We start from the raw sequence: 23,303 nt of genomic DNA on the forward strand, positions 1-23,303 counted from the left end.
GTTGCAAGGGAAGGTCATGGTTACGTTAAAAAACAAGCAGGAATGTAGAGAGGAAACAGTAACGGGCACGTTGTATCGCGATTGTTAATGTGCATGAGCTGGTCTTTCAGTGTTACCGGGTGTCATGACGGGACTCCCTTTCACCCGGAAGCGTTTATTTAGGTTCGCAAACCCATGCAGGGCAACCACTGAGCATGTTTGCGAGGCGGCCGATACGAATGGCGCAATCCTCATGTTGAGCCACCGGTGTGACACAAACATTCTGCACTGAATGCACTTCGCGCGAATGCGGAGTTGGCCAATTTGATCCTTGCCAATGCGGGAAAGGAAGGACTTCCAGAGTTAGGACAGTACATTGCGTTATATGAGCGAAACTCGAATGCCCAGTGCAGAAGACCCCCAGTTCCACACTCATCTGATAAGGGCCAGAGTTTCAATGGGAGGGCATTGGTCAGGGATAGATAATGTGTTTTGCATAAACACCAAAGGGCCTTTTCACACTACACCACTATAGTGCTATGATTCCACTTTAACTGCCATGGCGGCATCCTGGGGCCCCAGGGCTTTCTAGTTTGGTGATGCATTAGAGCTTTCTGGCTGAGAATTCTAAGTACCCATCCCTATATCTGGTGCCATAACACACTACAAATCCCAGAGTTCCATAGGATAGTGCCATGACAGTTAAAGCATTATCAAACGTCATTAATTCTTCAGTGTGGCAGCAGCCTAAACTTTCTCAGAATCTTAAGGCAAGTATCTGCCAAGCTAACTCATATTTTTCTGGGTCATGTATTTTATCTGGACAAGAAGAATAGGATGGGGGAAGGACTCCAGAAACCGTTCTTGTTCTAAATTATAGTTTGGCATACAACTTGAAAATATTATTTTTTAAAAAAAATCTACAGAAATGACTTTTATGTGACCTGTTATCACAGCAACACATTGTGACAGTTTGAAAACAAGCTGTTGGCTGGAAACAAAGTCTTTGACTTTCCCCCAGAGAGCCATAAAGTGAATTGCTCCCAAGATTATCACAGCAGAGTGTCTACCCACAACTAAAAAGAAAACAATATTTAACTTTAAAAAAAAACACTGAAGTACTAAAGATAAATATCATTTTAAAAACAGACATTTATTGTAGTCTTAGACCTCATTCCCACTATCTTTTAAACAGGGTCGTGATTCAGTTTGAACCGGTTTAAATGACAATGGATCCCATTTAATCCCAGTCGGTGAAATGATTCCAAATGGGGGACATGCTCTAGACCCATTTGACCTACGTCTTTTTGATGCTGATTTTTTCCACTTCTTTTCAACTGAATCGAATTAGCACAAGTGGGAATCAGAACTGAATCAGATTTGATTTCACAATTCGGTCTTAAATGAATCGCATCAGCACAAACATGAACCAGATGCAGATCAGAATCAGTTTATTATGACATGCAGTAAAGCAGAAAAAGATGTCCTGTGCAGGAACCAATTCTATTTAAACCGATTCATTTCTCAATGCAAACCACAAGTGGTTTATTTGCCTCAGGAACCGGTTGAAATAGAACCAAATTATTTCTGAATGGGAACCATAAGTGGGTTATTTTGATTCGATCCCATACCAAAAAATGTGATCGGGGCAAATGTAGTGGGAACTACAATCCAATTTTGAATCAAAGCATCGATTCGGATTGGAGATTGATTTATCTGTAAGTGGGAATGAGGCCTCTGAACACACTGAACATGTTTTTTAAAAATACTTTATAAGGCTATGATGACAGACAGACAGACAGACAGACAGACAGACAGACGTTGGAAGAGGAGAAATGTGTATCCATGCTTACCTAATCCTGGTCAGGCATTACCATGCTTTATTAAATATAAGGCAAGAGGTACACCTATCCCCTCATCCCTCTATTATTGCTTTTCTCATGTGGAAAGTCATGCATCTGAAGAGGAGAGCTTTTGTTCCAGTTGTGACTTTCCCTACAAGAAAGAAGCTTGATTTTCTAAACACTCAATGATGACTAGTGAAGGTCATTGGGCCAGTGAAGTCTAGAGCTTTTAAGGAGCTGTCCAAGGTGTACTTTCATGGAAGGCACTACCAGCTACTGCTTGCTTGTACCAAGAACCTCCATGAGCACAAGAAGCTCTCTTCCTTGGACACATGCCAATGTGATTCTAGTCTGCATCAACAGGAGTATAGTTTCTAGATCAAGGGAAGTAATAGCACCACAGACCGCACCTTGAATACTGTGTCCAGTTCTGAACACCAGAGTTCAAGAGGGATATTGACAAGCTGAAGCATGTCCAGAGGAGGGCAACCAAAATTGTGAAAGATCTTGAAACCATGCCCAGTGAGGAGCAGCTTAGGGAACTGGATATGTTTAGACAGGGGAAAAGAAGGTTAAGAGGTGACATGATAGTCATGTTTGAATATTTGAAAAGATGTCATGGTAAAGAAGGCGCAAGCTTGTATTCTGCTGCTCCAGAGACTAGGACATGGATAAATGGATTCAAGCTATGGGTAAAGAGATTCCACCTAAACCTTAGGAAGACTGTCCCAACAGTAAAAGCTGCTTCAGAGAGGAATAGGCCATTTTGGAGTGTGGTGAAGACTCCTTCGGAGGTTTTTACACAGAGGCTGGATGGCCATCTGTCAGGAATGCTTTGATTGTGTATTTCTGCATGACAGAATGGCTTTGAACTGGATGGCCCTTGTGGTCTCTTCCAACTCTGTCATTCTATGATTCAATGATCATTTTCCATATGATAGTATCTGCTCCCCTGTTGAAGAAACTGTGGTGAGTCATGGCTGGCCTGAGCTGATCTGTCTCCAAAGGGCAATAAAAGTACACACAGATAGCTCCCTGGTGTATACTTTTGTATCTTTTGCATCATTTGTGCTGTTGGTTCCTTACCCGTAGACTAATGCCCTTAGACTTGACTTCACTCCTTCCCACACAGTTCTCCCCCTCTCTCTTAGTCATGTAGCCTGTGTTATAAGAATCCACCTTTCTTCTCTCCCAGATACTGACATTTACTCGAATCAAACTTTCTTTTCACTGAAGATGGTTATCAGTGATAGTTGGTAATTTCAGAAAACAGCTTCTGTATAGACTAACAATATAGGTACTTTATTTGTTACTGCAACTTAAGCATATGGGCAGAAGAATCCTGTGGGGCAAGAGAAGACAAAACTGAGGGAGATAATCCATGTTTTTTCCCTCCTCTTCTGGATTCATATTCCAGCTTTCCCAATTCGGGAAAATTGAAAAATTCAATAAAATTCAACTGATTGCAGTGGAGGAGACATAAAACTATGCTAGTGGTAGCTGAAATGGAAGGGAGGTGTAACCATAACTTGAAATGTTTATTTTTGGACTAAAGCTCCACTAGCCATATTAGAATTCCACTAACCATACTAGCTTGGGAATTCTGACTTTTGTAGCCCAACACATAACTTTTCCAAGCTCTGTATTTTAGGCCACTGCATATGCAAAACCTCTCCTGGGCATTAATAGAATGCATACCTTTGGGGCTCTCCAGTGTCAAAACTCTGATTTCAGAGGAGTACTAGCTGCAGGCCTTTCCACAGACTTTTCACAGGGAACTTTTAGTGGGTCACGCCTCCCTCTTGAAAAGTTGTACTTCCCCTTCCACCCTTAGAAAGGAAGATCTAGAAACACACACACACACATGGAAGCATGACTCAGGTTGGGGTTCTTTTTTTATGGAGTTGAATAAAAAATGTGCAGCTGGGGGGAAATGTGCAGTTGGAAAAATGGGGAGAAGGTGGACACATCCATTGGAGATGGGACACTGAAATAGAAATTTATAATAGCAGGAGGATGCAGAAACCCTTCCAGAATCCATCAAAGTACTCAAAAAGTGATGTGAACCTAGGAAAGGGAAAGACCAGTGTTTGAGAGATACCAGTTTTGACAATGCAAGTTTGATAAGGCAGGAGGAATAGATGAATAATTTTTTTGTCAAACAAAGACAGATTCATAAATTAATTTTCACTGAGTAGTAGATAATGGAGAAATCATGACTCATACAAGGTGTATGCAAGGAGCAAGGCACACTTGGTGCATAGCTCTATTTATCTCTTCATTTGTAGAGTGGGTTGCTTGACGGAGCAGTCAGCAAAACCTGGCTGCTGGGTTGTTGTTGTTTTCAATGAGGGCTTTGGGGCTGGGGGAAGGGTAGAATAGTTCCATCAAACTTGTCAAGTCAAAGTGACTTTCAAATGCAGGCTTGTTCAGAGAATCTGCTCCTCAGCCCCAGGATCAATATTCAGTCTTCTGCATGCTGGTGTCTTCTTGTCATCCATTAGAGCCAAAGAAGACAGTGTTGTGAATAAGGAAAATTGGAAGTGACAAGAAACAAAGGGAAACACATTCTTTTCTTACTGGAGAAGCTGAAAGAAGGGGAAAACAATGCATGAGCAAAGAATGAGGATCTTTTATATTCTGTAGCTTATTCGGAGCTCTATGTACAAACAAGTCAGCCCAAGGTCTCTCTTGAGTGGTCTTGGAGGAGGAGGAACTGGAGATGGAGAAGAAGGAGTTTATCACACGAGAGGAATTTCTCTTAATTTTGATTGAAAAGAAAGTGGAGCCAGAATGCATTCACGTGAATTCACTAAATTCAACGAATTTACGTGAATTCAAATTGCGTTCGAACTGACTTCCCATTGCCCGAAAATAGCTTGCCATTGCCCAAAATTGCATGTGATCACCTCTCACGCAATAACGTGAAACCCCATGATTGCATTCAGACTGACTTCCCATTGCCTGAAATTGCATGTGGTAGTCTATCACGCAATAATGTTAAACCCCATGGTTGCGTTCAGATTGCCATTAGATTATACTTCCAATTTCCCTTGCCTGATAACATCCGAAGTTGTCTCCCTATTTATATTCAGCTTATCATTTGAAAATGTTTCTTAATGAACATTGATATTCATCTCCAAGGAGCTTAGGCTACATCTACACTGCAGAATGAGTGCAGTTTGGCACTGCTTTAACTGCCATGGCTCAAAGCGGTGGAATTCTGGGATTTGTAGTTTAGTGAGATATTTAGCCTTCTCTATCAGAGAGCTCTGGTGCCACAACAAACTACATATCCTAGGGTTCCATAGGATGGGGCCATGACAGATAAAGAAGTGTCAAACTGCATTCCTTCTGCAGTCTGGCAGCAGCCAAATGCTAAAGAGTATTTCTCCCATCATACCAGTGGATCGATTTTCTGGATCAGAGCTTAGGGGGCACAGTTTACCCATCCCAGTCTAAAATCTGTAGGTGTTACTAGCCAAAATTGCATTAACATGGAGCACCAATGCCCATGTGTGAATTCTCCATTCTGTGAAGAAGTACTGTGCCAATTGAGCAACACCTCATTCCAGTGTTTTCTCTTTAAGGTAGACCAACTGGAAATGTGTCCACTTCATTTTCAAAGCTTACATCCTACACACTCAGTTAGATGAAGGCAGGGTGGGCAAAATGGCTGTGATTTCCATAAAATACTGTTGTTGTTATTTGCCTTCCAGTCAATTTCAACTTGTAGAGATCCTATCTCTGCGTTTTCTTGGCATGATATATGCAGATAAGGGGCACCACTGCCTTCTTTTAATGCTGAGAGAGTGTGGCATGCAAAATCACCTGGTGGGGTTCCATGGCTGAACAGGGATTTAACCCCTGGTCTCTCGGACTCCTCGTTCAATACTCAAACTACTATGCCATCCTGGCTCTTCACCAAGATAAGCTGCATTGATTCAGAGAGAACAAGGGCTAACTTCCTTGTGATAGCATCCAAAATCCACAAAAAAGTGATACCTTGATTGGACCCTCCAAAATGCACGAAATACATGTTGCAAGCTTTCAAAGCTCTACTGGCTTCTTCATCAGACAAAAAAATCATACAGGAGAAAGAAAATATGATGATGTTAATCACAGCCCTGCATTTTTTCAAGAAGTTGTTGTTTTTAGATAAGATGGTATCGCAGAGGAGAGATAGCCAGGCAGGCAGGCCACTCTTTCTTCTGGCCATGTGGGTACTGGGAGGATAGTAAACAGTAATAGCCTTAACTGAGAACAACAACAAAACTATAGGCCTGTAACTACCATCATCATATTTTCCCCCTCCTTATGGTTTTTAACAGCTTTGCTGATGAAGAAGCAAGTAGAACTTCAAAAGCTTACATTTTGTGTATTTTGTTAGCCCGATAAACGTATCACTGTTTTGTGGATTATGGATGTTATTGTATTTTGATAAATGGCCAACACAGCTGCCTGTGGATATGTTTCCTTGTGATTACTTCAGACCAACAGAGACAGAGAAGGGAGTGTCAAAAGGAGAATGACAAACACAAGAGATGATGGCCCAAAGGAAAGAAGGAGTAGCTGGCCTGCTTTTTGGCCACCCCTGGTTTTAACCATTCTGGTGACTGTCAAGTGGCCCACGAAATATTGTCCCTGAAGATTATCCATCAAAAGAGGAAAGGCTGTTTAAAGGCAGGTGACAATGGCTCAAGCAATCCAGGTTAGATGACAAAAGAATGTCTCCCTTGGGTTTAGTCAAACAACACTATCCAAAACCCTCAGGTCCAAAATGAAAGAAAGGTTTATGAAAAAAATGTTAATTTAACAATATAAATAAAACTTATTATTATTATTATTATTATTATTATTATTATTATTATTATTAATAGAACCCAAAGGGAAAGCAGATTAGTAGTTGAGGGGAAGGAGAGGAAATATTTAAAAGTTCAATAACTGACACTAAACTTTGGAAGGATAATGCAGCACAGTAGGGATTGGTTGGATGACTCAGCCCTGAGCAACCATGGTCAGAGGAAGTGATAATACGCTGGTGGAGAAGGAACGGTGCTTATTTTATTTTTATTATAGGCTGTCAGAGTGGGCAAGGATAACTGCCCAAACACTTTCACCAATCCCACAGGTGATTCACCTGCCAGACTGCACACAGACAGGCAGTCCCTTTCATTACATTTTGGGGCTAGGTGATGGGGCTAGAAAAGTGTTAATTAAAATGTGACATAGTGAAAGGGGGTTTCCATAGCAGTGAAAAGTATATCAGTTTGCCCTGTGCTTCTCAGACATTCCTAGATTATGTCCTATCAATCACTCTGTTAAAGAATCTGAACCTCACTATGAGAACCCCTCCATGAGAAATCTGAACCTCTTAGTGCAAAAAACAAAAAGACCACATTCTCCAGGAAGAATATTTACATGTATGTTTCCAGGCATTACGGCCAGAATCCTTTGGGTGTCGTGTACCAGTGTGCGTTCCTTTACACACATGGTTGTACAGTACTTCTTTGGCCAGAAGTGGTGGTGGTTGATGTCTGCCTTCAAGTCATTTCTGACTTACAGCAACACTAATGTGAACCTATCATGGGGTTTTCTTAGCAGGTTTTTTGAGGGGGTTTGCCATCGCCACCCTCTAAGGCTAACAGTGCGATTTGCCCAGGTCACCCAGTGGGTTTACATGGTTCAGCTGGGATTCATATCCTGGTCTCCAGAATCATAGTCCAACACTCAAACCACTACGCCACACTGGCTTTCTACTTGGCCATAGTGCAACAAATATATTCAGTTTATGGTTGTGCAAGTAGGGATTCACAAGTGTAACCGTTTCACATGGGGCCGAATCATGTTGTTTGTCCCAACTACAGTAGAGCCCTTGAGTCTATTGGATTTATCTATACATTGCCAACAATTGACTGAATGTGTTCAACAATTGATGGATTGAATCTGCTCTAGTTGGAACTCATCTACATGATTCCTAAGGTAAACCTATCACAGAGTTTTCTTGGCAAGATTGGTTCAGAGAGGTTTGCCTTCCTCTGAGGTCAAGAGAATGGGACTTGTCCTAGATCACGTAGTGAGCTTCCAGGGCTGAGTGAGGATCTAAACCCTGGTCTCCTGGAGTCCTAGTCCAGTGCTCAAACCATTACACCATGCTTGCTTTCACACTATTCCTGGCTTTCGCAACTGATGCAAGCATCCATAAATTATTTAAAGATCCAAATTTCACCACCAACAATGCCACAAGAAACACTCTCCCATAACCCTGGACAGACAGTGATGCACTGGTATGATGTTCCCTCAATGCTCAGTGTTCATCTTGATGTGGATCATCCTTTTTTGCACCAGATGCAGCTTTTCCAGTAGATTCACCTAGAGAGTGTATTACAGAAGGCTGACTGCAGTAGGTTAAGTTTAGTAGTCGTTATTAGAATATTGGGGGGGGGGCTGCTTGTAAACATTTCTGTGGCTCAAAATTTTAAGTCAAGGGCAGAAAACATCTTTTAGTTCAAAGGCCAGATTCAATTTCACACAGGTTGTCAGGTCACATTCCAGCAATGAGTTAAACCAAAGGAGTGGGAAAGTGTAGAACCAAAACTACCAACATAATTTAGGTTGAAGCTCTTGCTTCAAGTAACTAAACCTTCAGAGAGACTTTACAACCTCTTAGAATGGAAAAAATATGGGAAAGCACATACAATAGTGTCATGAGGAATAGGGAATGATAATCTGAGGGATTCCAGAGCACTGTATTGGGACCCTGGAATCTCGGGGTTTCCAAATGTAATTTAGGTGCAGCCATTTCAGGGCCACATGTCATGGACCTCTGCAGAAGAATTCAACTTTGGATCTGCATGTGGAACCTTTGATCACAAAGGCCAAGATAACTCAACATTTGATCTACTGTTCTGAGATTTTAAAAAATACTTTGTAGACAAAAGATGGTTTGATTTGAAATATGCCTTGTTTTTTGCTTTGATTGCTGATTGATGAGGAGGTATCAGGAGATAACAGAACGACCATTGCAGTGCATAATAACATGATTACTATAATATGATTTCTCAGTAGCTTATGGCTTGCCTGTAGAAACATCTGGTTACCTTATGAATGTTTGAAAGGGAAAAAAACATAAAACCAGACAGTTTTAGACTTGTTCCATTTATATATATATATATATATATATATATATATATATGCGCAAAACATGTTTGCAATGAAATTATGGTGAATACGTGTTTTTTAAGTAACTTCATCCTTAATTTGAGCAAAAAAGAGACCATCAAGGAGAAAGTGAGAGAGAGAAGAGCACATCTTAATTTTCATTAGATTCTATATGCCATTCAACAATGTTATTTGCATGCTAGTTCTCATCTACTCGCCTGCAACCTCTGCCTTTATTTTGTGCCTGCATGATTTGTGTCTTACCTTTGCATGAGGGCCTCATTCTTTCAAACACAAATATTTGCAGCCCTAATGAGACATCATAGTTTTCCATGTATATAATTTTTCTACCTTTGTGGTTTTTCTTTTGTTGTTGTTACTAAATTTTAAATCTGCTTGCAATGTAAAAGTGGCATGAAACTTTTGTGACACAAGCAATGAAATCCTGTACATTTGGAAACAGCTATGGGCACCACATTCTCAATCAGTCCTTAAATATATTTGGATTCTAAATTTCCTGGAAAAGTCCAAGGAGCATGAAGTAGCAAGGCCTACTATCCTGAGTTTAAGCAAGAAAAGTAAATTGCCACAGAATGGTCTGAATCCTACTGATTACGCACTGAATCAGTTACTGAAAGGGATGTTAACCATGGTGAAGACTTATATAAATTCCATTCATTCCATGGGTCTGCTCTATTTGGAGGCTACCAATAGATCAGTCTTGTTTTATTTTTAAATCAAGCCTAGGGAATGAGCAGTCCTCCAACTCCTAACAGCATGGCCATCAACTGGGGATGGTGGGAGTCAGAGTCCAATGTCACCTATAAAGATTCCTAGCCCAGTTTTAAACGGTGCTTGCTACCTGCAGGTTTTTTAAATAAATAAATAGTTACCTGCAACCTTTATCGTGTGTTTGGTAAATCATACCTGCCCCAGCACCATCAACTGGGGTACTTCTCCCAGCCTTCTTACACTAAATGAGAAGATTAGAGGTAGGGTTCTTTGTGCATTTCTTCTGTGGTGACTGGTAGCTTCTACGTCAATGGAGTGATTAATCCACTTTGGGGTTTGAATAGGCTTCAAGAAACTATCCAAGGAGGTGACCTATTTTGGGGATAAGGTTCTGCAGCTTGAATTTACAATCTGGAGTGGATTCACTGCTTCCACTGAAATAGGAATCACCAACTGCCACTGCGTTTCATTTGACAGATTTAAAATCTCCCCCTACATCAATGACCCTAGTAATACGTATAGGGTTTCTGACTACAGAGGAGATCCTGTACGTGTTCACTCAAAAGCATTTTAAAAACCCACACTTCTGAAACAGCACAAGATAGGCAAGGATGAGAGCTAGTGAACAAAACCATTTGTATTCAAATCCCTTGGATTTCCTCCTCTCTTTGATCACATGCATTCTTCAAATGCATGAGTAAGACTGAAAATCTATGCATCAAATCAGAGGTGCTTACTTGGGTTTAACTCCCTGATAAGTGTGGGAAAGACGTCAGCTTCAAACAGTTAATCAAATGCATGTTAAAGAAACACCAGGACCTATAGTATATCCTGTTGTTAGACCCAATTAAAGTAGAGCCATTAGATCCACCAGGTTTACCTATGCATTGACTCATCATTCAGCCATTGACTGAATTGGTCTATTCTAATTTGGATTAACCAATAGGATTCCAGCCCAAATCTTCAAAAATGTTTCTTTTTACTGCCCACTTTATTTATTTATTTATTTAGGAAATTGGACAGAGTCACTACAGTTCTTTTCCACTTTTACAAACTAGTTGTTTTGTCAGCATGAGTGTGACAACAATTAGACGTCCTTGTTTTTGCCCCATGCCTTTTCTCCTTCACAGTCATTCAATGACAAGCGTAAAAAGAGCTTCATCTTTTCACGAAAGTTCCCATTCTACAAGAACAAGGAGCTGAGTGAGCAGGACACGAGTGACCCAGAACGTAAGTAAATTCTCCAAGATAATGTCACAGTTCAGCACATGGGTGATGCGCATGACACTGGTAGCCCTCTCACAAACAGACACGTACACACATGTAGGCAACTAAAGTCAGAGTCAGAGTCAGGACAGGTGAGGCATTACTACTGTGACCAATGTATGATAGCAGTTTGGATTCCTTTTCCTCATTGTTTAGACTGGGAAATAAACCATTGTTGTTCTTTTTTAAAAGTCCCTCTCTCCCAGATTTTTAAATATAGATATGTATATTCCAGCACTGTTTGCCTTTGCTCAAAAAGATCCATCCTGCATTTTGGTTAAGGAGAAAGCTATAATTATTAACATATATCCAGAGTGGCTGAGATGTTAATCTGTCACAACAACAACACTGAAGAGTTACTAGTGCCTTCAATGCTGCCAAATTTCATTTGGTCCAAGTGGCTCAAGACCAGGGATGGGCTACTACCTGAGATGTAGGGGGCAATCCCTTTACCACAGCACCATACTAGTGACCATATCAGGGTTCAGGAGCTGCATTGGCCAGAGGGGACCATGGAGGGCTAGCACTACCCAAAAAATATTTTTGGCTTCATATTGTTTCCTCTTCCAGCTGTTTTAGGCCCAGCAAAAGTGTTTTTTTCCCCTCAACAGGGAGTTACCCAGACATCAGTTTCCAAGTCACCTGCCCAAAAAGAAGGGTCTCTCTTGGACCCAAATTGGTCCAGGAGGGGAAAACATTACTAATTGCCCCCATGCCTATAAGGGAGTCTGGGGGAAATTTGATGGAAAAGAGATTATGGGGGAAATTAAAAAATAAAAATAAACTTTTCAGGGTCCTTGTGGGATTTTAACAGATTTTAATCCTTCAGACCACTGAGTTGTATGAGCACATATGTAAAACAGCACAGGGTTGCTGTTTCATATTTAATAATATCTTTAGCAAATTATAGATTCAGGTCAAACCACTAAATCCTTTCCCTTAAGAGAAAGGTTTATTGTTGAGTGTTTTTTCCAATCAATTCAACAGGCTAAATATAGTGGTTAGTTCAAACAGAATAGACTCAATAAGTGAGACTTGTTTAAAAATCGGACTTAGGAAAGTCCTATTGTTTCAGAGGGCCTACGGTAGTTGGGACTAACAATTGGATTTAATTCAATGAGTTGCTTGAGTTATAGACTCTCCTACCTTTGTGGGGCTATGAAGATTTTCATACCTGGCATAAATGTGGCTCAAATGTCACTGAAATGTCCTGAAAAGATGGTGGAAGCATGTGTCTGAATGCCAGGCATGCTTCTTTAATCATCAAGGAAATGTGGCTTCCTCTAGCGCCCTTGTATTGTCACAAGGGGAGCAGATTTCCTACGAATGCAAACTTTGCATTCATAGGAAATCCAGTCTCCAGGAACTATTCAGGGACACAAAGGAGGGAGCAACAATTGAATGACAATAGAGGAAACACACCTGACATTCAGACATGCGCACTTCCGCCACCTTTTCAGGACATTTCAGTGATGTTTGAGTCTTCTATGACTCTCAGAATCCCCCCTGCCAACCAGCCATACTGGCTAGGGGATCCTGAGACTTGTATTCCCAAAGGCAATCTTTCCAAGGTTTACTCTTGAAGTAATTTCACATGATCTCAACTGCAAGAAGGTAAGGAATCTTGTTCATCTCTAACACAAACTGCCATCCTGGTTTACCAATCAGCATGGCTTAATTTCCAGCCAATTTTCTATGGCTTTCTTAAAATCCCGTGTGCTTTCTCAGTTTAACCAAAATAGATCAACTTTCTTATGGCTTCCATGTAGTCTATGAATCAGAGTTGTGGGGGGCCTAAAGTTGTTTGGAAAGAAAGCAGGAATCCAGACTGTACGATCTACATGGTCAGTCATGGTAGTATCCATTTCAACTCCACTGACTTCTTCCTTCCTCTTCTGCGGCTGTTCTTTTCTTTCTTTCATTGCTTTCTCTCTGGGGACTCCCGTACAGGACATCCCCGGATTAGGTGACGACGGTTATGGAACAAAGACTCTGAGTAAGTTCCCAGGAATGGTCACTGTAACCCCGTTTGTTTTGTTCTTCTTCTTGAATTTATTTATTTATTTATTTATTTATTTATTTGTTTGTTTTGGCTTTGGTTCCTTCTCCTCCCATCACTTTCCAATCCCAGGATCTATCACCCCTTAGCATGCATAAGATTAGACTTTGATTTTTTTTTTCCCCCCCAGTTTTGAATGCACTCAGGAAACCAAAATAGTTTATTTTTATTTATTTCTTTTTCTCTCTCTTTTTTTTTTCCCTGCATGACAATATTAAGAGCATACAGCATATGGAACGGATACATCTCTCACTATGAATAACAGTTTTGTTTCCTAGAAATGCATTATTGATCCTTTTCTGACAGTTTTGCTTTGTTTGTTTATTTGTTTTTCAACACACCAGTGGTTTTTAAACTGTATTCAGGGGAAGCCAAGCGTTATTGAGAAGCTTACCAACTGGTCCTCAGTTCAGAAAGTTGCTAATGATAGACAAGTTGCCTCAGAAGGTTAGAGATATTAGGAGTCAGAACCGCTGGATGCTGTTGAAGGGAATGGCCTGCTTTGGGATGGCCCCTAACCATTTATGATCAAAGGCAAATGTTCTCAGTCCTGGTAGGGAAAATTAAAGATCTCAGGCTCTTCTTCTCTGTGCCATACTACCTGGAGCAGGTATAGGACAGTTGGAGTATATGAGATCCATGTACCATAAGTCCTAGCAGTGTTGTAAATGGATCTTATTTCTTCCATTCCTTCCTAGACAAATAGTCTACACTTTAGAATAGGGGTTCCCAATCTGTGCTCCAAGGAACCCTTAGGGCTCCACATGCACTTCCCAGGTGCACTGCGGCCAGTCCAGGAAAATGAAAGAAATAAAAATTGAATGAAATTAAAGAATAAGAATATATTCTTATATATGCCCCTAAACACCATTACCTTGTAAGACATAAGGTAGGCCTCTCAGGGGCTCCACCATAGAAATAAGGGCTCCGCAAGTCAAAAATGTTGGGAACCCCTGCTCTGGACCAAAAGTTCTCTGACTTTGGCTCTCCAGGGGATTTGGACTTATTTATTTATTTTCAGTTTATTTATTACCATAGTTATACCCCACCCTATATCAGAAAGATCTCAGGCCGGCTTCCAAATAACACTGCAATTACAAGTTAAAACAGTATAATACAATAAAAATAATATAAATAAGCTAAAAGCATATTAAATATAATAAAGAGTTAAAATGGATTTAAAGGATTTTTGTATTTGGGATAAATTGATAAGGCCCAAAGGCATTGAGGAACAGCCAAGTTTTCAAGTGGCACCTAAATGTAATGAGTGTTGTCACCAGTCGGGCCTCCAAAGGAAAGGCATTCCACAATTGGAGTGCCACAGCTGAGAAGATCCTCTTCTATGTCCCAGTGGATTTGCCTTACTGGTCGAACATAGAGGAGACCTCCATTCTTGGATAGGCACTTAGAGGGACTGCATTTCCCAGAATCTCTGACATTTGACCGAGCTGGCTGAGACTTCTAGGAGGTGTAATCCAAAACACTCAGAGGATGAAGTCTGAGAGCCACTACCCTAGAGTACTGCTACAGTTGACACCAGATTTGGGAGCATAGTCATGGTACCAATCTTAGTGGCAGCCACCAATTTTCCATAGTTGAGATAGCAGAATGGCCACCAATGGTTTTGCCATCATTTCCTCACTTGCCTGGCAATGCACAGACATGGGTGGTCATGTTGGGTAAAGTATATTCCTAGCTGGTTATGAGATGGCAATGATGGCCCTAAACATGTTAATAATAAAATTTTTATTTATATCCCGCCCTTCCCACGATCAGGGCGGCTTACAACAAGTTAAAAGCACAGCACACCAGATACAACAAATTAAAATACATAGCAATAAAAAGCCATAACAAACAAGCGAAAAAAGCCCCATAGTCTAACCTCTTGGCCACGGAAGAGGAGGGAGGCCCACAGGATTTTTATTCGGGGAATGCCTGTTGGAACAGGAAGGTTTTTAGATCCTTCCTGAATTGGGCCAGGGTGGAAGACGAGCGGAGCTCGGTGGGCAGTGCGTTCCAAAGGGCTGGGGCAGCCGTGGAAAATGCCCTCCGTGTCGTGGAGGCTAACCTAGCCCCAGGCATCTTCAGTAGCTGCTGCCCAGACGTTCTGAGGGTGCGAGGCGGAATGTACGGGGAGAGGCGGTCCTTTAGGTATCCTGGGCCCAAGCCATTTAGGGCTTTATAGGTAATTACCAACGCCTTATATTGAGCTCGGAAGCGAATGGGCAGCCAATGGAGATCTTTCAGCACCGGGGTTATATGGCTGGTCCTGGGAACACCAGTGACCAGCCGGGCTGCCATATTCTGCACCATTTGCAGCTTCCGAGTTTGGTATAAGGGTTGCCCCATGTAGAGTACATTGCAGAAATCCAGTCTCGAAGTTACCAGAGCATGTACAACAGTTTCTAGGTCCCTCTGGGCCAGGTATGGGCGCAGCTGGCAGATCAGCCGAAGCTGATAACAGGTGCTCTTGACCGTCGCATTCACCTGAGCAGTCAGATGAAGCGACGAGTCAAGAAGCACCCCCAGACTGCGCACGGAGTCCTTTACAGGGAGCGTGACCCCGTTCAGGACAGGTGGAACCACCGCCATTCCTGGACCAGGAGAACCTATCACAAGTACCTCCGTTTTCTCTGGATTCAATTTGAGTCGGTTTTCCCTCATCCAGCCCATTACTGACTCTAGACAGGCCACGAGAGGAGAGACGCCATCCCCAGTCACTGCATCAGTCGGAGACATAGAGAAAATGATTTGGGTGTCATCAGCGTACTGATAACCCCGCGCCCCATGTCTCCGGATGATCTCTCCCAGCGGTTTCATGTAAATGTTAAATAGCATGGGAGACAGAATGGCTCCTTGAGGGACCCCAGTTTTAAGGGTCCGCTCGTCGGAGCACACATCTCCCAGCTGCACCATCTGGGACCTCCCAGAGAGGTAGGACCGGAACCACTGGAGCGCAGTGCCCCCGATTCCCACCTCTGCCAGGCGTCCCAGAAGGATACCATGGTCTATGGTATCGAAAGCCGCTGAGATGTCCAAGAGCACCAACAGGGACACGCTTCCCCTGTCGATGCTCAGACGGAGATCATCGACCAGGGCGACCATGGCCGTCTCAACCCCGTAACCCGCCCGGAAGCCAGTTTGAAATGGGTCCAGATAATCCGTTTCGTCCAAGACCGCCTGAAGTTGGATCGCAACCGCCCTCTCGATCACCTTACCCAAAAATGGAAGCAGCGAAACAGGCCGATAATTATTATGAACCAGTTATATGAATTGATATAATGTCCCAGAGTCCTTCACAAGTGTTTATGGCTCTAGATGCTCTTCTAGCAGATAAGTCCCTATGGAAAAGGTTCCTTGAATTTAAAAAGTTTGGAAGCCATTCCTCTAAGTCATTGTTTAAGACTTCTGAAGTTTCAGTAGCTTTAACTTGCCTTCCTTCCTCTTTTTGGGAAAAAATAGGTAGGTTTTTTTTAAGTGTTTGATGGAAGAAGCCATGATGCCATGTCCACTTTTAGATCCACTTTGATGTTAGTGAGCTGTGAATTTAATTCTATCTTGGATGTTTTTCATACAAATCCCTAAATGAGGGCACAACAGACATAAGGTCCCAACAAACAAATGAACAACCTCAGTTCATAGTGGACTATTTTGATTCCCCACCCCCTAAATGTTTTGTTATGTGCTTCCACAGGCATGGAGGTCCCTGTGGGCCAGTTGGATTTTCACTGTTTTCTGGGTACCACTATGATGGGTACAAAAGGATTGGCACTCGCCATCTTATATCACTAATAAAGGGCACGATAGTTTCAAGATAAGGCAACCTAGATGAAGCAGCCTTAGATTAATGAGTGTTCAGAAGAGGAGAATTATTCCAGATGAAATAGATTTCTTTTTCATTGGTGTTGAAATCATTCAGTATGCTGGTGTGCTGTGAGTCTCCTTGCATCACTCTTACCTTGCAGTGACTTCACTTAACATGCAGAATGGCCATTTGCTTTCCTTTAGAGTTTGCTGATTCTTTTTGCAACAGACACAAGTGAATTCGGGGCAAATGAAACAGGAATTTGCCAGTGTTGCCACTGGATTGCTTATTGCTGTGAATGCGCTTTCTTATTGGAGAACTGGATGTTTGTGCACACAACCTGATGCAGTTCTTTGGGTTTCCTTTCTTACTAAGCATCAATTAACCTCTCCTATCTTTTAACCTGTCCTAAAGGTTCCTTTCCCTTTAAAGCAGGTGTGTTATCTCTTGTGGAACAAGTTGAGAGGTTCAGTTGCCCAGTGCTGGATTTATTCCTAATATCATCATCATCATCCTGTAAATAAATAATAAATTATTTTTTCTATCCCTCTTTTTGCCAGGCAATCAAAGCGGTGTACAACAAGCTAAAATATATCCATATGTACATAGTGCCCTCCCCGTTAAAACAAGATTAAACATGTGGTTTTAGTCCAAAGGTGGGGAAAGTGTGGCCTGAGCAAATCATCCAGGCCCCAGAGCTCCCTGAAGCAGAAAAATTAAAACCATTTTAATGCCTATAAATGCATTACTCTGTACTGTTAAATTCCCAGAAGGAGCTAAAATGATGTGAGAAATGGCTGCCAAGATAGTGTTTGGGGGGGGGGGCATTTTGAACAAATCATTGAATTTCGTTTTAGAGGGGTGTAGGTATCCCTCCACCTCTGACAGTCATCCAGTCCGGAACTAGATAATAGTCACAACAATGGTTGCCAAGTAGAAAACTGGAGAATCTCAGCAGGCATTGCATGTCCCACAACCAAGTAGCCAGCAACATCTGCTAACATTTCCTCTTCTATACAGCTGTTAAAAATCCAGGAGACTCTCCAGTTTTCCCTTTGCAAACCTTACTCACAACTAAATATTCAAGGAAAGATGATTAGCCAGAATCCAAATCTCATCATATGGAATTCAGGCACTGGATTTCCTAGTACAAATTGGCATATGCCATAAATGATTGTTTTATGTAAAAACATACACTGCTTGCACATATACAGACACCCACATAGCTGAGCCATGGGCCCCTGGAATTTTTTAATTCCCTTCCCCCCCAAAAAAATTAATGTTGAAAATGCCCCCATAGCCTATAGGGATGTTGGGAGCAGTTTCACCATATTTCTACTGTTGAACACTAGAACAGACTAGTTCACAGAAAAGGTAGACTCTCCTTCACTGGAGAATTTTAAGGCGAAGTTGGATAGTCACCAGTTGAGGATGCTTCAGCTGTGAATTCGTGTTAGACTGGATTATTTTCTATGTTTCTTCCAGTTCTACGAGTCCTTTGTTCTTATGGGTTCTGAGAGTTGTAGTCCCCCTCAAAAAAAGAGGAACTTATCCAAGGAACATGTGTAGACTGTGGATCTCAAATGTACAGAAGGAGTATTTCCACCTTCAAAAATAAAATCCTCATGGAGACCTGCTCTGTGTATTTTTCATGAGGATGAGGTGGGGGTGGGGGTAATGCATTTGGCACAAAGTGTATAGCTCCTTCTCAATCCATCCGCAAGTGATAATGCTTTTGGCCTTCCCTTCATCGGTTCTCTGGAACTGTCAGGCTGCCTTGCTTTTTGAATCCTCCACTCTGCACAGTCCACCTTTTGCATGACCAAGGTGGTTCCTTAACATTCTGACGCTTGGTTATGTCCTTTTTAATTTGCTGTCCTGTTCTTGCAGAACATCTTCCTTCTAATGCCAGTGATAGCGAAAGTAGCTACAGTAAGTTACAGCTTTCGTTTGGGTCTCTCTTTTATGTTGCCTTGCCTGTGACAGTTTTCTTTCTTTGCTTTCCTTTGTTTCTCTTGGCTTTCCAAATGTTCAAAATATCTATAATATATTATGATGGGAGCAAATGGCTTGATGGATATAACTGCATATAACTGAAAATGGACACTCACACAAAATGCAGCTCTAAAAACAGATGGGGTATCTTTTGGCATGATCTTTCTGAACATTCAGGCATGAATACTGTTTGTTAGTCCCAACTAGGGTAAGCCTATTGGTTTAATGATGTGTCCTCATATATGTAAATTCCATTGATTTAATGATTCTAACATGGGTTGGGACTGGCAATAGGATTCAGGCCTTAGTTTTCTCTCTCAATAAATCTGCAGCTATTCGGCAACCAGTTGCAACCCAGTGTGTCCTACAACCCCCCTACCCCCATAATGACACCCCTGGTGGGATGCCATTGTTCTGCATTCCCAGACCTGCACTGTCCCCTCACATTGCCTGATGAAGGAGGTGGGCAACTTCCGGAAGACAGGGAATTTCATGCACCTACCCCAGGGTTTAAAAGAGGCCACTGGTCCTTTGTAACATCTGCACTTCCAACAGTTCCCCACTTCCAACAACTTGACCAGTGGCCAGGGCTTCTGAGCATTAAAGTCCATAACATTTAGAGGAGCTGAGTCTGAGAACCATTGCTTGAGGGCACAACAAGCAACAGCACTGCATTTTGCCTTCTGTCAAACTGTCTTAGGTCCAGCTTGACCTCCTTTTTGCTCAAAAAGCCCTTCCAACAACAGAAACAACAACAACAAAAAGTTCCAAAAGAAAACAAAAAGCCCATCCCTCAGTCCAAATGAGCTCAAGAAGATGAGACAGAACTGTGCCCTGAACCCCAAGCAAGGGGGACCAGTTTAAGTTTTCTAAAAGGGGGAAGGTCAGGGGTACCAGAATGTAAGGGCTGCTCTGTGAGGTGTATGTAACCCACAGGTCACCCCATGCCCACCTCTGGCCTATGATCAGTTAGATATCAGACCTTGCTTCTGGGAAGCATACAAGGAATTGGCTTTTACAGGTGGGCAAGTGGGAGCATAGGAAAATGACTTGTAACTAGTCAGAAAATGTCTCTTTCTATCTCATATGAGGACACCACCCACTTTGATAAATGGGAGTTATAGGAATTACATTTTATGGCTGCCCCTTTAGCTCCTGAGATTTGTCTAAAGGGGTCCAATGATTTGTCTAAATTTGACAGGACACAGTGGCTAGGGTTTTTATTAATGTCCTCCTACCTTTCCCCTCAGAATCTGAGTACTGTCCCACCATCTGATATCTACTCAGAGGTTCAGAACTGGCTTTTTCAGGTGGGTGGGTGGGCTTAGAGGAAGGTGACTTACAGCTAGGAGTTCATCACATTAGGGAGATCCTGAAGAAAAACGGGATTTAAACTAGATTTAAAATTTTAAAACCCGCAAATGTGGGATGTTTATCAGATGACTTCACTGTTAAAGTGAAACAATGTGAAGTTAAACTGAACATAAAGCAGGAAAAAAAAGCAGTTTTTTACTTTCGGAACTTCCCAAAAGTAAAAAGCTGCCGTTTTTCTCTGCTTTACATTCAGTTTAACTTTGTGTTATTTCACTTTGGGGGACATTTCATGTGATAAACTTCCAGCATTTGTGGATTTTTTAAAAATCTAAATCTCTTTTAAATCCCATTTTCCTTTGGAATCTCCCTAGTATGATAAACTCCCTAGTGAGAACATGTGTCTTTCTATCCCACAACAGATTATCACAGTCTCAAAGAGAGCTCTTTCCCAAGCCAGAGATATCAAGAAGGGTTGTAGGCTTCCAGTTGTACATCTCCTATTCATTTCAAATGCTCCCTATATTTGGGGAAAGGTTACAGCATTTTGGATAATTCCTCTACAGTTTAGTGTGTGCACAGTATATATATATGTGTGTGTGTGTCTTTAAGTCACCTGTTGACTTATGGTGACTCCGTTAATTTTATAGGGCTTTTGGAGACAAGGATTACTCAGAGGTAGCTTTTCATTGCCTTCCTCTGAAATACAGCCTGCAGCTCCTGGTATTGCTTGGCAGTTCCCACCCAAGTATTAACCTTGTTTAGTTTCCAATATCAGACAGGATCTGATCTTATTTACTTACTTAAATATTTGTATCCAATATGGGATTTCAGAGTGGTATACAGATAAAACAACAAACGATTCAAAACAATTCCAGATTAAAACAATAAAATAAGTTAAACTGAATAAAAACATATTAAATATGACAAGTTGAAACAGCTTAGAATATTATGACAATTAACAACCATGTACATGTACATATAAACTAAGCCTTAAAGGCTTTAATAAAAATGCTATGCCTTGAGTGGACACCAGAAAGAAACCAATTTTGACACTAATTATATCCCCAAAGGGAGGGCATTCAATAATTGAGATGCCACAATTGAGAAAACCTTCTCCTATGTCCTCCCATGCCATATTTTCCTCCACTGGTTGGACACAGAATAGAGCCCCTCCTTCAGAGCTCAGTCCTCAGGGATAGAGGGAAAGATGTCCCTTCAAGTATCAAGATTGCAACCCCAAGATGAAAATCTGGTGTGGATTCACTTGGAAGTCAACAATCATCCTTATTTACAGGATAGAATGTTAGCAATACAATCCAAGATTGGTTACTCTTCTGCATCAAGAGGGCATTCAAAATAAATGGGAGTTCTCCAACTTCACTACAGATATGTTCAGAAAGGCTAAATAAGAAAAAAATTTTACCAACCTTAAATTCTCAATTCTCTCCTGCTCTTTGCTGAAGCTTCTCAAGCCATTTGTGGAATATAGATATGCGTGAGCATGTGTGCACACACTGACTGTGGAGCACTAGTCCCTTCTGGTGCCAAAGTAACCATGGACTTTAGTCCTTATGGTTATGGGCTTTTGATACCCTCTAGTAATTGTCCTAACAATTATAAACTTGACTTTTTTTTTTCAGCTAACAAGATATTTGTGACAGATTTCACTAACACCATTTCAGCTGATGTTAATTTCCTGGCAAGCAGTGGCCAGAGGCAGGAGAAAAATGCAAAACCTTCAAGGCATCTTCCTTTTTGACCCAAATGCCCTATATATTGATCTGGCTTCAGGCTTGCAGAAACTGTTGGTCTTCTAGTCCTCTGGCCTGAATCTCCTACTGCACCAGCAGACCTCCTTGTAGCGCACCTATTGCCAGATGACAGCCATTTCACAAAGAAAAGCTTTCTGTGGACAAGATCCTGCATTGGACAACATAGCTATGATGATGAAGCTCTATCGACTTATCTCTGTCTCTCAATGCTACCCCCAAAAAATTACCTTTTAAGCAGTGCAGGACCCTCCCCACAAGAGAAGGATTTCTTAGGTGCTGGAGAGTGGAGCACTGTGTGATGACACCTCCAGCCCTCTTCCAGTGGCAAGATACTTTGCAGCAAGCAACTGCAATAGAATCCTGCAAGGGTCCCTGCCATTACTGTACATCCATCTTACGTTGTCATAAAGATTGAACAGGATACCAGGCAAAATGTATGGAACTCTTTCAGGGCTCATGTAGACTAGACAAAAGCCCTGAGATTTAGCCAGCTTCATTACTGTATTGTTTGGGGCAGGGAGATTTATGTTCCAGACGATATTCCTCCCATCCCAGTCTTATGAAAGTGTTTTGGCAGGTCCATCCACAGCTTTTTGAATCCAGGACAGGAGATGGTTCTTTTGAATCATTTGGAAGATTTAATAGCAGCAAGCAGCAATAGCAGCTTCATTTATATACCGCTTCATACTGAACTAAGCAGTCTCTAAGCAGTTTACAACTGTAAGCTAATTGCCCCTAACAAGCTGGGTATTCATTTTAGCGACCTTGGAAGGATGCAAGCCTGAGTCGAGCTTGAACCCTGGCTCGTACTGAACTTGCAACCTTATGGTTTTGAGTGAATGGCTGTGGTACAGGCACTTAACTACTGCACCACCACAGCTCTTTAAAGACAACCTGGTGTAAATTCTGCATCTGGCTTCTTTTTCTTGGTTCATCCCATATTCCTGGTAGTGTCCTACTGATGACAACATAGATGGGGGATGTCTTTTCTCTCCTTCCCTTAATATGCATCCATGGAGGGGAGAAAACTCCACCTATACAATCAAAACAACAAAGCAGTTTGAGACACAACTGAAAGGTGGGGAGGAAACAACAAGTTAGACACTCCTGGCACAGAAGCATCCAGCATTTACTGGTGCTTTTGGTCATTCAGGATGAGCTCTGATTAGTTGAGGGTCAAGGATGGATTATGGCCCTCCAGATTTTTTGGACCTAGAACTTTCATCTGCTATTCCAAGAAAAGGCCAGTGATTAGGAAGTGTGGAAGCTGTAAGCCAAAACACCCAGGCCCATTCACACTACACAACTAGAGCATTATGATTCAGCTTTAGCTGCCATGGCTCCATCCTGTTGAATTCTGGGTTTATAGTTTGGGG

The 23,303-nt window shown here is 41.8% G+C and overlaps 1 protein-coding gene across 3 annotated transcripts in view; it reads left to right on the plus strand.

Annotated features, from left to right (window-relative positions):
• LOC121925291 (disks large homolog 2) overlaps nt 1-23,303 on the plus strand; it is a 167,914-nt gene that overhangs the window by 125,454 nt on the left and 19,157 nt on the right. The window contains exons 5-6 of one of the 3 annotated variants that reach the window (XM_042457257.1): nt 10,847-10,946; nt 18,737-18,778. In XM_042457257.1, coding sequence (XP_042313191.1) covers nt 10,847-10,946; nt 18,737-18,778 — 142 coding nt within the window. Of the gene's footprint in view, nt 1-10,846; nt 10,947-12,932; nt 12,979-18,736; nt 18,779-23,303 lie in introns of all 3 variants that reach the window. The other 2 variants (XM_042457258.1, XM_042457260.1) reach the window with 2 other exon arrangements.

Source organism: Sceloporus undulatus, chromosome 3 (assembly GCF_019175285.1).
Source record: "Sceloporus undulatus isolate JIND9_A2432 ecotype Alabama chromosome 3, SceUnd_v1.1, whole genome shotgun sequence".
In the NCBI taxonomy this organism is placed as follows: Eukaryota; Metazoa; Chordata; class Lepidosauria; order Squamata; family Phrynosomatidae; genus Sceloporus; species Sceloporus undulatus.